General features: G+C 31.8%; 2 protein-coding genes across 2 annotated transcripts; one reads left to right on the top strand and one right to left on the bottom strand.

Moving 5' to 3' along the window:
• Positions 1-3,352: 3,352 nt before the first annotated feature.
• LOC134726032 (U7 snRNA-associated Sm-like protein LSm11) lies at positions 3,353-7,058 on the bottom strand. The gene is made up of 4 exons (XM_063590396.1): positions 6,597-7,058; positions 5,893-6,032; positions 5,397-5,462; positions 3,353-4,021 (listed from the first exon to the last, which is right to left on the bottom strand). Exons 1-4 carry the CDS (start codon positions 6,970-6,972, stop codon positions 3,413-3,415), a joined length of 1,191 nt encoding a protein of 396 aa, XP_063446466.1. The 5' UTR covers positions 6,973-7,058; the 3' UTR covers positions 3,353-3,412.
• A 65-nt stretch (positions 7,059-7,123) lies between these two features.
• LOC134726033 (coiled-coil domain-containing protein 166-like) lies at positions 7,124-15,721 on the top strand. The gene is made up of 6 exons (XM_063590397.1): positions 7,124-7,390; positions 9,611-9,664; positions 10,145-10,199; positions 10,702-10,926; positions 11,493-11,669; positions 15,141-15,721. The coding sequence occupies exons 1-6, from the start codon at positions 7,248-7,250 to the stop codon at positions 15,411-15,413; spliced, it is 927 nt and encodes a 308-aa protein (XP_063446467.1). The 5' UTR covers positions 7,124-7,247; the 3' UTR covers positions 15,414-15,721.
• Positions 15,722-17,250: the final 1,529 nt, after the last annotated feature.

The raw sequence follows: 17,250 nt of genomic DNA, 5'->3' as shown, positions 1-17,250 counted from the left end.
TTTCTTAGGTTTTATTGCTCACTGAGTCAGTGTTTAGTTTTGTGTTTTGGTCTGTTTTTCTTAAATGCTAAGCAATAGGTCAACTATATTTGTTGCATGGAAGGATTGTAAGCTGTTCCGCACATGTCTGCCTGGCATGTTTCATCTGAATTTGACCTAATTTTCATGGCTCATAGCAATAATTGGTCAGTGTTTGCTTTTCTTTGTGAAGTCTTAGAAACTATAAGCAATAGGTCAACTATATACATACTTAGTGTATTGAATGATTGTAAGGTATACATGTATTTCTAATTCGGTTTATATGACCTAGACTGCATTTTCTTGGATCATGTTAAGTTTATGTGATAGTTTAAGTATAGCTTTATATTTAAGACTTATAACAAAATATCAATGGTTAGTAAAGAAGGCAAGACATTTCAGTGTGTGCACTCTTGTTTAAGCTTTAACATAAAATTGAACAGACCTATAAAACCCAATTACACATGGTCACAATCTATTTCTATTTATGTATGCTTATAATGGGTTATGTGACAGTGGGTAGTATTTGGAGGTCATCTGGATAGTTAATTAGATGACGTCTTACTCTCTACACTGAAATACACTTGCAGTTCTGAAATAAATTATCTAGTACATGTTTTGTTCAAAACTGTATTTTAGACTTATTGTAATTTGGATATATGTTTTAATATGCTATAAATCAAATATAAAGATTTGAGTTAAATAGGTGAACATGAATTTGACAAGTGGTTATAAAAAAGAAGATGCGGTATTATTGCCAATGAGACAATTCGACCAAATGACACAGAAATTAACAAGCCCATACTGCAGTCCGCTATAAACATGATAAAAGGCCCTGAAATGACAAATGTAAAACAATTCAAACAAGAAAACTAAGCTAAATTTCCCTTTAAAATCTGTTGAAATAGCTACACAAAAGATACAAAGCAACTATAAAGGGTATTCACAGGTACCAAAAATTGTAATTTTGGTTTATTAATTTGGATTTTCAATCAGAAATCCAGTTATGAATTTGGAATGGTACAGTGGCCAATCATGACCAAATGGATAAATATTGATGATTATTACTTTAGCCATACTGGAATTATGGTCCTTTAAAGAACAGCATTAAATTAAGGTAAAATATGTTAGATATTTTTAAGAAACAAGAATATGTCATTTTTGTATGCTCCACTTGCTCTATCATTTTCTATGTTCAAAGGCCTGTAAAATTAGGGTCAAAACTGTAATTTGGCATAAACATTAGAAAGATCCTATCATAGGGAATATTTGTACTAAGGTTTCAAGTTGATTGGACTTCAACTTCATCCATAACTTCATTTACCATGACCAAAAACTTTAACCTTAACTAATACAAATGCAGAGACTGGAAAGCAATACCCCTAGGTGGGGCATGAAAAAGTTTCAATATGGTTAACATGACAGGGAGAATATTGATAAAAAGATGGCTGATGTATAAACGCAATTATTATTATTATTATTATTAAATGTTGTTTCCGAGCAATAACTTGGAAACCATTTCTAAAGGAGATCAGGTTGATATTTGAGTGTTTACAATTTTACCAGACAGGAAGTGTGGCTCTTGGCCATGAGAGAACCTGGTTTGTTTTAGTTTAGTTTAATTCACAATGGAGGTGTTTTTAACTAAACATGAAACAGAACTCTCATAAAATTATACTTTAATCTAACAATGCAACAGACACAACATTATCTCCCCTGACTGATACTTTAATCTAACAATGCAACAGACACAACATTATCTCCCCCGACTGATACTTTAATCTAACAATGCAACAGACACAACATTATCTCCCCCGACTGATACTTTAATCTAACAATGCAACAGACACAACATTATCTCCCCTGACTGATACTTTAATCTAACAATGCAACAGACACAACATTATCTCCCCCGACTGATACTTTAATCTAACAATGCAACAGACACAACATTATCTCCCCTGACTGATACTTTAATCTAACAATGCAACAGACACAACATTATCTCCCCTGACTGATACTTTAATCTAACAATGCAACAGACACAACATTATCTCCCCTGACTGATACTTTAATCTAACAATGCAACAGACACAACATTATCTCCCCCGACTGATACTTTAATCTAACAATGCAACAGACACAACATTATCTCCCCCGACTGATACTTTAATCTAACAATGCAACAGACACAACATTATCTCCCCTGACTGATACTTTAATCTAACAATGCAACAGACACAACATTATCTCCCCTGACTGATACTTTAATCTAACAATGCAACAGACACAACATTATCTCCCCCGACTGATACTTTAATCTAACAATGCAACAGACACAACATTATCTCCCCCGACTGATACTTTAATCTAACAATGCAACAGACACAACATTATCTCCCCCGACTGATACTTTAATCTAACAATGCAACAGACACAACATTATCTCCCCCGACTGATACTTTAATCTAACAATGCAACAGACACAACATTATCTCCCCCGACTGATACTTTAATCTAACAATGCAACAGACACAACATTATCTCCCCTGACTGATACTTTAATCTAACAATGCAACAGACACAACATTATCTCCCCTGACTGATACTTTAATCTAACAATGCAACAGACACAACATTATCTCCCCCGACTGATACTTTAATCTAACAATGCAACAGACACAACATTATCTCCCCCGACTGATACTTTAATCTAACAATGCAACAGACACAACATTATCTCCCCCGACTGATACTTTAATCTAACAATGCAACAGACACAACATTATCTCCCCCGACTGATACTTTAATCTAACAATGCAACAGACACAACATTATCTCCCCCGACTGATACTTTAATCTAACAATGCAACAGACACAACATTATCTCCCCCGACTGATACTTTAATCTAACAATGCAACAGACACAACATTATCTCCCCCGACTGATACTTTAATCTAACAATGCAACAGACACAACATTATCTCCCCCGACTGATACTTTAATCTAACAATGCAACAGACACAACATTATCTCCCCTGACTGATACTTTAATCTAACAATGCAACAGACACAACATTATCTCCCCCGACTGATACTTTAATCTAACAATGCAACAGACACAACATTATCTCCCCCGACTGATACTTTAATCTAACAATGCAACAGACACAACATTATCTCCCCCGACTGATACTTTAATCTAACAATGCAACAGACACAACATTATCTCCCCCGACTGATACTTTAATCTAACAATGCAACAGACACAACATTATCTCCCCTGACTGATACTTTAATCTAACAATGCAACAGACACAACATTATCTCCCCCGACTGATACTTTAATCTAACAATGCAACAGACACAACATTATCTCCCCTGACTGATACTTTAATCTAACAATGCAACAGACACAACATTATCTCCCCTGACGAACAGCTGATTAATATGTCTATGTTTGGTTATGTACTCAATTTCTGTTGTATAATCTTTCTCTTGTGAACACATGGCATATTTAGAAGCACTCGAGGTAGTTTTCACTTTAGAGCTACTTTCTGAGATTTGTTGAGTATTAGTTGGTTCTATTGAAGAAATTTCACTAGTTCTAGAAGTCTGCTCTTGGTGAATGTCTTCTGACGCAATCTCTCTATATTTGTCTGAATGGGTTATAGCTGACGTTTGATTGATAGACAGATTTTCCGTCATTCTCACCACACCACTATCTGTATCTTCACTGTCTGTACAGTCTGTTAATCTCTCACTCAATGTCATGTGACATTGTTCCTTTGTTAATGCTTTATAACCTTCTGCCATCTCTGATTGTTCATGTGTTAATGCTTGAAGACCTTCTTCGATCTCACCTGTTAATGCCTCACCACCTCCTTCCTTCTCTGATTGTTGTATTGATGTTTTTTCAGATTGTACCTGTGTCAACTTTTCATCACTACTTGTCTTGGATAGTCCTTGCATAGCAATATCCCTTTCTGTTTCTTTTGATTTCTGAAAATAATTACAAATTTAAAGATTGTAGGGTGACCTGCATGTATAAGATGTCTTTCTGGTTTTAATATTATTATTGTTGAAGGGGCATAAGATATCAAATGCATATTTACTGATTTGACTCAATTTACATTTGATTTTAAATAACATACTGTAGACTAGATTTATTTTCGTGGTTATAAATTTTCGCTTATTTTTGCAGGTAGAAAAAAATCTCCAAATAATATTCACGAAAATAATAACCACCAAAATATTTTGTATACCTTATTCAATAAAAATCGCAAAATTTTACACTCATACTATAAACACACCTGCTATACAGTACTTAAATGTATATATATCCAAATTACATAATCTTTCACAATAATTTCAGATAGCATCCTACTACCATGATGGTAAAAATTTTGGCTTTAATCTGAAATCAATAATAAACTAATGAAGCTGTTATGAACACTTAAGGGATTGCTGCAGTCATTTAATGAGGTGGACATGTTTCACAAGACAAAAACACACCAACAACAATATTCATCAAGGATCTTTTATAAGATGCAACATAGAAATTATACCTGAAAACCAGTAGGTAAACAAAACAAAATGTCTGAATATTATGGCTCCAAAAGAGGCGTGCTTTGTGAAACAACTGTCGTTTGTTTATGTGTTATATATTTGTTTTTCGTTCATTTTTTTACATAGATAAGGCCGTTAGTTTTCTCGTTTGAATTGTTTTACATTGTTTTATCGGGGCCTTTTTTAGCTGACTATGCGGTATGGGCTTTGCTCATTGTTGAAGGCCGTACGGTGACCTATAGTTGTTAATGTTTGTGACATTTTGGTCTTTAGTGGATAGTTGTCTCATTGGCAATCATACCACATCTTCTTTTTTATATGTATTAACAAACATGACAAAGTGCAACCTTGAGATCTAAAAAAAGAAGATGTTGTGTGATTGCCAATAAGACAAATCTCCACAAGAGACCAAATGTCACAGAAAGTAACAACTATCGGTCACTGTACGGCCTTCAACAATGAAGAGGTGACTTCAATATAAAATTCTTTTGTTTTTTAATTGTAAGGAATTTTCATCATCTCCTACAGGTTTTCTTAAGACTAGGAATAATCTAAACTGAGTTTTGTAATGTAAGAGGAGATTAATGAAATACTTTAGGTCTGTCTTCAGAAGAGGTTCTCTCATTCATGTGAATAGATGACTAGAAATACTTAAGGCTGAGTTTTGTAATATAAGAGGAGATTAATGGAATACTTTAGGTCTGTCTTCAGAAGAGGTTCTCTCATTCATGTGAATAGATGACTAGAAATACTTAAGGCTGAGTTTTGTAATGTCATGAATGTAGGAGGAGATTAAAGGAATACTTACCGTCTCCAGAAGAGGTTTTCTGATCACTTTGGGAATACGATATGTTTCATCAACATCCATCAATGCCTGCAAATACATGATATGTAAACTGGTTTAATTTTTTAATTTTGTCAGTTGATAAAATAGATTAAATATCATTTGGAAGGGGTCTGAATGGTGTTTTCAAAAGAATGAATAATACATAAAGAGTGCAGAATATTAGTCAAAATACATAAAGAAAAAGGGTATCAAGTTTGTTCTTTAAATGAAGGATGCCCTCCCCCCTTTCCCCCTGAATTCAAAGTTGAAAAAAATATTTTAAAACAGTATCTTTATTTTTCAAAGGCTGAATTGGTAGCAATTGGCATTTTAAAATTACACTTGTATTCCTATTTATAAAATTCTAAAAACAAAACCGTTTATTTTTATCTGATTTCAGCACAACTAAAATGTTTATCAAAAGCTATGAGGTGTCTTATACAAAAGTTTCACCCTGCTTCAGAACAGTTTGACTTACCAGGTTAAAATGTTTATCAAAAGCTATAAGATAAGCTTTGCAGTAGCCCCTCCATGTGACAGCACTTCTGGTCCAAACTTTAATTCTGTGTTGTTTTTCCACAGCTTTCTTTAGAATAGTGAGGGGACCTTCATCAATTTCTGTAAAACAATTTGATAATATTATGACAGTCAATGACAGTATATTTTCATTGACAGTGCTCATTTAATAGGGGCTTTGTCCTTCACAATACAATTTGACCAAAATGTTTTTCCAAGTTGTAGTTTGATAGAAATTTATCTACAACGGATCAACCTTGGAAATTGTGTATTACCCACTATGTGTATTAATAATTTAATTTGTAGTGATGCTTGTTAGACTAGTTAATGGTAGTAGTGTAATAGACAATGGCAACCATGGCAAACATTATAGGTTGCCTTATCTTCTAAAAGCGGAATATCGCAGAATGGAATTGTACAGTATCTGATACATTCACAATGTGGCATCACTGGTGTGTGATGACTCCTTGGGATGGTTTCATAAAAAATGTGTCAGACTTAAACATGCTCCAAAAATAAAATAAATGTCTTCAGCTTTTATTATTTTATTATTAAAAATTATAAAACAAAGTGATTTAGACGCACAAATTCATGTAACAATAATATTTTTATTATTGCTACATTTCCATGTAACCGTAGCCAGTTCCTTATTTCAAATGATCTTACCCGACATTCTTGTCAGTACATTGCGATTCATTTTTTTTCTACGTGCTAACATCTTAGCAGTATTTTCATCGGATTCTTGTGTGTTAACACCTTCTGTTACAGCAGGTGGCTTTATGGTAGTTGTTCTGGTGGCTTTTGGGACTTTTTTCCCTCTCCCCCTCCCTCTATTAGATGTGACATTTCCTTTGATAACAACATTTTCATATTCTGCCAGATTATTGAACGTTGTTGGGTTTTTGTGTGGCAAATATACATTTTCGGAGTAAAGAGCTTTCAGAGGATTCAAATTTGGGGATGTCAAATCTAATTCTTCAGGAATATTTTCAGATATTTCTACTTTCAATTCTCCCGCAATATTTTCCATGGGCGCAGACATATTTGTTCCGAATTAAAAAATAAGTATTTTAATCCCGTTATTATAATTCGTATACATTTCCAACTCAAATAACGTAAACATTTCCAAAATAACCAAATCTAAAATAAATTTATTGCATTTTTTTAAAGATTTATAATGTTTTAAAACCATTTAAAGACAATTCATGAAGGATAATAATCACCAAAACCCGGACGCGAAATAGTTATTTTACCTAGTTCTTTGTTACCGTAGTCACCAGTGACGCCATTTGATAAAGTTTAAAAAATATATAAATCATGCCACCCAAGAAAGGAAAAAAGGGAAAGGGAAAGAAAGGAAAGAAGGGAGGTAAAGGAGACAAAGATGACGGTGCAGGAGAAGGACTAGAAAAGCCAAGAACTCCAGAACCATCGGAGAAAGAAGTCATATTACAACAGGAGTGAGTCAAGTGTCACATAGAACAAATCAAAATATTGGCATGAATGATTGTTAAGAATTCAAAATTGACAATAATTTAATGAATTTGTGCGTCTAAATCACTTTGTTTTATTTACCGTTGAAAGTTCAGATAGTAATTTAATATTTATATGGCCAACAAATATACAAGTCGTAGCGACATAACCATATAGAATCTATAATCAATATCATTAATATCTCAAAAGTTTGTATGGTGTTTTTCCCGGAATAATCTAAAATGTTAATCTTTTCTCATCAATTTTTATCGGGTTACTGGTAACAGGAATGAGAGAATAACACTGTTATTATCCGAAAAAATACTTGTAATGATCGAATTACACTTAATATTTACACATATTGGAACTTTTAAACATTGTTTATTAAATAATATTATATTATTAGTGTATTAAAAACTTAAAAACATGATTTACAGCAAGCAGGTAAATTTACAAAGATCGTTTTAAATATAGTGTCAATAAGTGTGTACATCCAATTATTGGTGACCATGTTCATGATGTTACATGGTATATTTGCGTTATTCTTGGTCGCCATGTTGGATGTACACACTTTATGTATAACAATCTTTATGAGATTGCCTGCTTTTTATATATCATTTTTAAGTTATAAAAACCTTTATAATTTCATATTTTTCTATAAGGCAGCAACCATTTGATTTTTCGGGGGGGGGGGGGGGCATGTTTTTTTTTGTAAAAAAAAAGTTTGTTTTTCAGTTTTGGGAGAAAAAAATAATTTGTTTTTGATTCTGATAAAAAAAAATTGTTTGTTTCACCCTCAGCTGCCACTATATGTAATGCTATAAATTAAAAGGAAAAAATTGTTTTTGACTTGTCACGAAAAAAATAGATTGTTTTTCGCTGCAGGCGAGAAAAAAATTTGTCCAGAAAAAAAAACCCATAGCCCCCCCCCCCCCCAGAAAATCAAATGGTTGCTGACTAATCAATCTTTAAAAGTCACTTATACATTGTACATGCTAATATTAGAATTTCAAGTGTTATTCAGTCAGTCAACTTCAAGGTACCAGTTTTTATACGCCCGTCTTCTTTTAGACGGGCCGTATTATGGTATACCGTTGTCCGTCTGTCTGTCGTCCACACTTCGGACAATAACTCAAAAACACTTACACCAATTTCCATGAAACTTAAGTGAATTGTTTATATCTATTGACGTAAGCTCCCTTTCATTTTTTTTTAATTTCAGATTTTAAGTTTTGGATTTATGGAGCTTTATTCATAAAAAAGGGGGGATTTTCAACACTTCGGACAATAACTCAAAAAGGCTTTCACCAATGTCCATGAAACTTTGTTGAATTGTTTATATCTATTGATGTAAGCTCCCTTTTAATTTTTATAAATTTCAGATTTTACATTTCCATGTTATGAATTTTTATGCTAAAAAAGGGGGGATTTTCAAATTTTGGGACAATACATTGTAACTAACACTTTCACAAGATTTTATGCAACTTTGATAAATTGTTTATATCTATTGACCTTAATAGTGCCAATTTTTTGTGCATTTTTATTTATTATTTTTTTTTTTGGGGGGGGGGGGGGTATTTTTGACAGGGCTCACACTATTTCTAGTTGATCATATTTAAAGCATAAAAGACAAGTTAAAAGAGCAACGGGCGTATCATGCGCTAAAGCGCAGCCCTTTATTATCTAGTGTTGTAACACAGTACATAATATATAAAATTGAGAATGGAAGTGGGGAATGTGTCAGAGTCTACAACCCGACCAAATAAAAAAACAACAGCAGAAGGTCACCAACAGGTCTTCAATGCAGCGAGAAATTCACGCACCCGGAGGCGTCCTTCAGATGGCCCCTTAACAAATATATATACTAGTTCAATGATAATGCGCCTTACTAAACTCCAAATTGTACACAAGAAACTAAAATTAGAAATAATACAAGACTAAAAAAGGCCAGAGGCTCCTGACTTTGGACAGGCGCAAATATGCAGAGAGGTTAAATGTGTTTACGAGATCTCAATCCTTCCCCTATATCTCTATACCTATATATCATGTATAATACTATCTACACATGTGATGTAATATTAAATTATATTATCATAGAAAATCTTACAAATTAATGTAAGCATTACATTAATTTGAAAGATTTAATGTATGTATGTAATGTATGTATAATAAATAATGAATGATGATATAAACTGTTTTAATTTCAGACTGGAAAAAGTTACAAATGAACTGGAAACCAACAGAGCCAGAGTACAAGAACTGTATCTTTTCTTACTGTTACTAGTAAATGATATACTGCATGTAAATTAAACACTGCACAATGGGTGTACACCATATATATATAGAAAAAAGGCATAACATTGATGACAAATATAAGATTATGTTGTGTAAAGTATTGCCGTAAATTTGTCATCAATTGAGGCTTCTATTATGCAAATTCTCTGGGTTTCTCCTGACAGTGATGAATATTGAAATTATATAAATAGAAGATTTCTAAGTGCAAAATGTTACACTTTCTGAAATTCAATACATTGTATTACATCTTCCCTAGCCTAAATTACTGACAAGTAGATTGATAGTTTTACGTTGATAGTCATCCAATCACAACCATTGAATAAAATAATTGCATATAACATAAGTTAGGATTTCAAAATCAAAGATCATATCCTTACATTTCAATACAATCTTCAATGTCCATTATACATTATGGTGTGTGTTGAATTTCTTTAATTCTCTGTCAGACGTAAAGAACATGAATGGTTACAACAGGAAGCTAACAGAGTTAAAATGGAAAGCGTAAGTGTGTATACAAGTACAATCATGCAACTTTTAAAAGTGAAAATAATTATAGATGTTACTGTAGTTAGGTGTCAGATGTCCTTATATTTGCTGATATAGGATATAAGCCTTTACTAAACAACTAGAGAAAGTTTAATAAACATTTCAGTGTTATTGATACAGTCAGTTTTATTGTTATGTGTTCAATTATAGCATGTAGCTACTATTTAATTGACAGAAGAAAAAATGGCAACATCTGATTTTGAAATTTCTATTTGGTCATAATGAATTTTTTAAGTTTATTTATATTTTGTATTTACATGTACATGTACATCATAAACATAATATGCATTCTATGAGGTAACTTTAGAATATAACAGTCAACACAATATTTTCAAAATTTCATACTAAATAGGTCTTAAAATTATTTGTTTTGTTGTATAAACTAGACTTAAGTGTGTCTACATATTTCTTGGATTGATTTATTGATGATTGTTTAATGTCGTGTCATATTTTGTAGCATGAGTACATGAGTTATATGGATACAAAGGAAACCATGAGAAAGACGGCCATTATAACTCTCAGTGACCATTACAAACATGAAATTCAGGACATACAAGATGAGAAAAGTCTCATGGAACTAGAATTTAACGAGAAAAAGGAAGCACTACAAAAACTGTTAATGGAGAAAGAAAATACCTTAAAGAAAACAACAGAAGAACTGTCACAACTTCAAGAATATAAGGTAACAAGTAATGATAGAACATTAGAAGAAAACAACAGAGACATTCTTTAAAGATATATACAACTGGTTGAAAAGCAGCAATTGAAAATTTTCTGTAAAAACAACTGCAGAATTGTAATTTATAAAAACAAGTCTGTACTTAAAAGACAACTATATAGGAATCACTAATCTATTATCCACTTCAAAAATATATGTGAGAGCAAAGAGGAAGTACATATATATTTTTAAATTATATATTATGGAAGGTCTTTACTGATGATTTTTTGGAATCTTTATAAAATAATTTGTTTCAGTTAAAAATAATTATGATCTGGTTATTTTCAATCATTCTTCACCAAAACCTAATAGACACAAATAGAAAACAAAAAACTCCAAATAAGGAATTGTTTATTTGATTATCTACTGATATTGATAGTATATGTTTTATTTCCTTATATGTTGAAGATTTAAAAAAATAAAAGCACTTTGAATCAGGTGTTATTACCTTACTTTTAAAAACAATTATGGTAATATTTGTCTTTTTATGCTACAATAAAAATCATGCCATGTCTTTTGATTGAATAAAGGATTTACAAGATGAACAGTTGTCTAAGATAAAAAGCCTTGAAGCTGAAGTGATGCAGATGAGAGCCAAACATTCAGATACAATACAACAAGTAAAATCTACCTTCCTTAAAGACAAGAAAGAATACGAGGAAGATTCTAGGGAGAAGATTAATACACTGGAGAGATTAGCTAATAAGGTAATTAAACAGCATGTACAATTTGGAAATTAGTATGGCGTTCATTATCACTGAACTAGTATATATTTGTTTAGGGGCCAGCTGAAGGACGCCTCCGGGTGCGGGAATTTCTCGCTACATTGAAGACCTGTTGGTGACCTTCTGCTGTTGTTTTTTTCTATTGTCGGGTTGTTGTCTCTTTGACACATTCCCCATTTCCTTTCTCAATTTTATTGCATGCCAATAAACATTGCTATTAAAATGTAACCTCATATTCATCTTTAAACCCTTACCACTCTGTATGTGCCTGTGACATGTCTGGGACCTGTAAATCAGTGGTTATTTGGTGGATGTCAGACTATCATATTTGTTTTTTTCATTTTTTGGTTTGTACTTTTCTTGTATACAGATACAGAAAAATGTGGTATGAGTGCCAATGAGACAACTCTCTATATAAATCACAATTTATATCAAACGACAACTACTGTACATCAGATTTCTGACTTAGGACAGGTGCAAACAGGTAGTCGCTTTTTTTCTCTAAATTGTACTACATTTTCTCATGTCAGTGTCTTTTGTAGCTTGCTATACAACTTTGGTTTTGCTCATTATTAAAGGCCTCAGTTGCTTACATTATTTAGGTGTTATTGGAAAAAATTGTCTCTTGTTGAATTGTTTAATAGAGTTTAATGTCCACCTTGTATAAACTAATCAAATTTGTCATTTGGATCATTTGGATGTGAAGTACAATAGTATGAATTATCTCCCTTTATTTGAACACACATTATTGTTAATCATCATGATAATCACTCAGAGCTGCCATAATACAGACAAGCTCCCTTGTAACGAAGTCGAGTAGTCTATCTTTATAATGACTTAGTCTTCACACTTGTGCGGGTGTACTTTACTCCCATCTTAATTGACTAGGATTGTCAGTTTTTCTTTTGATGGTCAGTGTTTTTTTCTGGGCACTCTGGCTTCCTCCATCAATACAAACTGGCTGCCACAAAATGCGGTGCTTAAAAGTAACGTTAAAACTCCAACAATCAAATAATGACTTTGTCATAGACGACTTTTCTGGTTAAATTCAATAGTTAGTGAAAACAATTATCAAGTCACATTGTTAGTTTAGAAGTGTCAGATCTGATTTGAAAAAAAAATAAATATTTAGAATTTGTTAAATTTAAGCATTTTTATTAAATTTCCTTATTAACAGTCAATTTAGATAGATTTCAAATGATATATCGGTACATGTATTATCTGAGTTTTATTTTACATATCATAATCTAGTCAAATTGGTACAAAGTTAGAATTAAGTCTTTTGTTTTGACATGTTTATTTTGCACCCACCTTAATAATTTCTACTGAGTATTTTACCCTTCATCAAAAAGCCTTCCTACTTTCGAATTCTGATTCCACATTAAATGACTAACATTATGATACATTAAATAATTATATATTAGTCTGTAATTGAATTGCAGTGTTTATATGATTTTGTTAAAGGTTATATATTTTTATTGACGTTCAAGTACCTGAGCTGAACTAAATTAAATCATTTTCAAGCACCACAATTAAATATCGGGATTAGGAAATCAATTAAAACTTTATTTATTACATTGCTTTAAAATTACATAAATGATATTATCTCAGTTTTCAATTATTTCTTAATCTTCTTGTTTATGAAAAGTAACTTTGTGCTGTAATATTTGGTTTGAGTAATATCTTAGATAGTGAGTTTCATGGGAAAAATAGTAAAATTATGATCAAAGACAACTTATGACGCACCAAAAGTTCTGAGACAATTTATGGCAGACCACTATTTTAAAGAGACAATTTAGAGTTATTGGCCTTTGAATGTCTTTATGATTAATTATTAAAAGATTTTCTCAACTGTTTCCTTTATTAGTTTTAGGATTTCTGATTTAATTGAAATATGATTTACTTGCATCATAAAATATAATTTGATAGTGTGATTTTATGTGTAACCTTTCATTCCAAGACATTTATGACATAAAACAGAAATGTTAGTGTGTGTGTACTGAGAAAGATTTTTTATACAATTGTTTAGCAATAGTCAGAGATCAGAGAAAATAATATCAGAACATGTACGTAGTTCTTCAATGATTGAAAGGAGATTTGCAGGCTTCACCTATTTTAACATTTATGAATCTTGCCGGTCAAGAAAGAAAACAAAGTACAAAATTGATGTTTTAGGTACAAAGAAATGATTGAGGGAGCAATTTTGGGGTAGCCATAACAATTTAAACCTTCTAGAATAATTTTTAGGATTTTTTTATCCTCTGCAATTTAATTGACTTTTAGCACATTATTATAAGTTTAAAAGGGTAAATATTATCTATAATCTGGTATCCACTTAAGGGAACTCTTATTCCTATATCTATCTATCAGCACAAAACATAGGAGGCATTGATTCATCAGCTCTTTATTTATTATCAATAATTGTAAGTCTGCAGTATGTATGTCATAAGATGATTATCTCCCCTGGTAAGAATTTTAAAAGTAGATGTCTGAAATAGATATAGATGACTTTATTATTTTAGAGTTTATAGGCTAACATACTTTACAAGTTTTGTCTGTAGCATAATTATTTACCGAAATGATGTTAATCTTGTATAGTTCTAGACAAATAATTCAATAGTTTGAATACAATAGAATAAACTGCAATTATTTTAAAATGTCACAGACGATCTCTTTTTATCTGATTCATTAAAATATAAATCTTGTATTGATTTTATTACTTTAAGTTTGTACAAGAAGGAGTCTATATATTAAATAGATAAGCAGCTGCTGATCCAGGGGATGTCCTTGGGTTGGAATCCCCTTTATTTTTAGACCATCAATGCATTTGAATGGAGATATATGGTTGGAATCCCTCCTTTATCCTGGGTTGGGAACCTCCTTTTTAAAATGGCTGGATCTGCCCTGATTTATTACAGTCCTTTCATATAATAGAAACAGTTACATTATTTATTTGTAGTTGTATGTTTTTAAATAAATGATAAAACTTTATTGAAAAGAGTTGCATCTGAAACATAAAGATTGTAGACAGGCAGTTGCAACAGCTTAAACCATTTGTATGAAGCTCTATATTTCTGAAGCTAGAAGACCTGGGCATACCTCCTGTTTTGTATACATGCCTTATTTACAAAGTTCCTGTCGGACACATGTTCATTTTTTTTCACCTTATTTTCATTCTTAACCCACCTCTTTGTAAGTTATAGATCACTCTCCAAGTGAAACTACCTCTTTTGATTGATCTAGTGTAATGGTCAGAAACTCTGTCTTTTCATGCTAGACACATTATCATCAAATGATGGTAAAAATGAAATTTCATCTTTCGAAAGTTCACTTAAAGGCTATATACAGATTTAACTTACTGGTAATACATAAAAGTACCAGGTAAGAATAACAGGCTCTTTTAAAGGTTATCTTCTCAATTAAAGTTAATAAGAACTATTTATCTTATTTCAGGAAGCCATTCAATGTTTAACAGATCACACAAATAGAATTAAGACAGAAAATAGACAGCTTAGGAAAGAATTACTGGATCTAATAAATATAACCCGTGCTTACAAGGCTCATCAACTGGATCTCCAGGAGCAGAAGAAACAGTTAGTCAGGGAACAACAATATGCTGGTGATTTAAAAACACTCAGGACAACAAGACAACATAAAGTGTTGAAAAAGTTTGGAATGTTAACAGACAATGCCGACTCATCAGATAATGAAGGAACAACAAGTTGATTCTATTTATAGATTGGGGGATTTTATGACAAAAGTTTACTTTGTATTAATTTATGCATTTGAAACAAAACTTTTATGTGGAATCATTTTGTGTATTATACATTATTGATACCCATGCACTGATAGTGTTATATTGTTAATTTGACATGCTGTTCTATTGGTTATACATTTGTTTCCAATAGTTACGGAGGACGAAGGACAAATAAATATGCCAACTTGATCATCCATGAACTTATAGGGCATAGGGAAATATTTATTATATATTATCTGTGATAAGAATCATATTAAAACAATTAAAAAATAACAAATGTAACTTGGAATTGAACATGCATGTGTCAGTTATATAAGTATAACAAAGTTGTTTTACTGAAAGGATACTTACAATAAAAATTATATATATTAAATATACATATAGTCCATAGCTGAACATTGATATTTCATTGACTGAAAAGTCTTGATTTTAGAAAATATCTTCTAATCCCAATTGTATAAATTATGTAAAGATTTTAGAACTTGGACATATTGTGATCAATCTTATTAAAATTAAAGCTCTGCACTTCCTATAAACAACGTTGAGCAAGTGCAGAGATTTAATTTTAATTAGATTGTATTGTGATGGTAATCTGTTCACAGGAACTCTTATCAATGCCTTGGACATACTGGAATAGTCCCCTGTACTTACAATAGGCCAAATGTATTCTGTGTATGCTTGGGAGGTTAAGATAATCTGTCCGACAAGGTTGACCTTACCTTTGTCTTGTTGTATGGACCAAGTCAAAAGCTAAGACTTAGGTAGCAGCTGCAAAATTATGTGACCTCGTGAATAAGACAGTTTATAGTTTCCTTTATAACTCAACTCTTTTTCTTAATTGATTTTGCTACAATTCATAATTACCCTTCCGGAGCACCTGAGATCACCCCTAGTTTTTGGTGGGGTTCGTATTGTTTATTCTTCAGTTTTCTATGTTGTGTCATGTGTACAATATTTTGTCTGTTTATCTTTTTCATTTTTATCCATGGTGTTGTCGGTTTATTTTAGATTTATGAGTTTGACTGTCCCTTTGGTCTCTTTCGTCCCTCTTATCTCATTAAAATCTAATACGACTAATTCAATATAAGTATCAGCAGTCTTACATAAATTATGTAAGTAAGACATTCATATGTGTCCACACTTATTATCAGAACATCTATAATTAATGGATTGTAACAAATCTATAAAAACTAAAGGCAATTTACTTCAATCCCATAGTAAAATAGAAATGATAATTTTATGACTGGCTTTTAAACGTTCTATCCTGATGATGGCCATAAAGATACAACTCTTTCCTCGCTAAATTGAAATATAGGAAATATATTGTTTGTGAACTAGGCGACCACATTTTATATACACTAACTGACCAAAGTTTATAGGAACTAACTGACCACAGTTTATAGGAACTGATCAAACCAGAGATAAGTGAAACATTTACAGAAAATATTTAGGTGTGTAAACTCGTTTTTTCTTTGTTAGTAAACTACTGTATCCCACATGATAACCCAATAACCCATGTATATATAGAAACACAAGATGTTTAAAGCGTATAATAATGTTCTTTATCATTAATTAAGTGTCTTTATGTTTGAACTCCCCCTGTTTTTGGAAAATTAGAAAAATTGTGAAAAAATTAGTGTTGTCAACGGTTAACCGGTTAACCGGTTAATCGGTCGAACGACCGAATACCGAATACTAAAAACGCTAACCGGTTAACCGGTCTTTTTTTCAATTACGATAGATTTTAACTAAATTGGTGTTAAAAATCAAATCATTAAATAGTTATATTTCATTTAAAAATTGTCT

This window comes from Mytilus trossulus, chromosome 7 (assembly GCF_036588685.1).
Source record: "Mytilus trossulus isolate FHL-02 chromosome 7, PNRI_Mtr1.1.1.hap1, whole genome shotgun sequence".
NCBI lineage: Eukaryota > Metazoa > Mollusca > Bivalvia > Mytilida > Mytilidae > Mytilus > Mytilus trossulus.
Note: the sequence above shows the minus strand (reverse complement) of the source record. Positions and strands in the feature narration are given on the sequence as shown.

Coding starts and splice junctions, on each gene's coding strand:
- LOC134726032 (XM_063590396.1), bottom strand. CDS start 6,972: ATGTCTGCGCCCATGGAAAATATTGCGGGAGAATTGAAAGTAGAAATA. Junction 6,033..6,596: donor TGTACTGACAAGAATGTCGG/GTAAGATCATTT, acceptor ATTGTTTTACAG/AAATTGATGAAGGTCCCCTC. Junction 5,463..5,892: donor TTGATAAACATTTTAACCTG/GTAAGTCAAACT, acceptor ATGTATTTGCAG/GCATTGATGGATGTTGATGA.
- LOC134726033 (XM_063590397.1), top strand. CDS start 7,248: ATGCCACCCAAGAAAGGAAAAAAGGGAAAGGGAAAGAAAGGAAAGAAG. Junction 9,665..10,144: donor AGAGCCAGAGTACAAGAACT/GTATCTTTTCTT, acceptor ATTCTCTGTCAG/ACGTAAAGAACATGAATGGT. Junction 10,200..10,701: donor ACAGAGTTAAAATGGAAAGC/GTAAGTGTGTAT, acceptor CATATTTTGTAG/CATGAGTACATGAGTTATAT.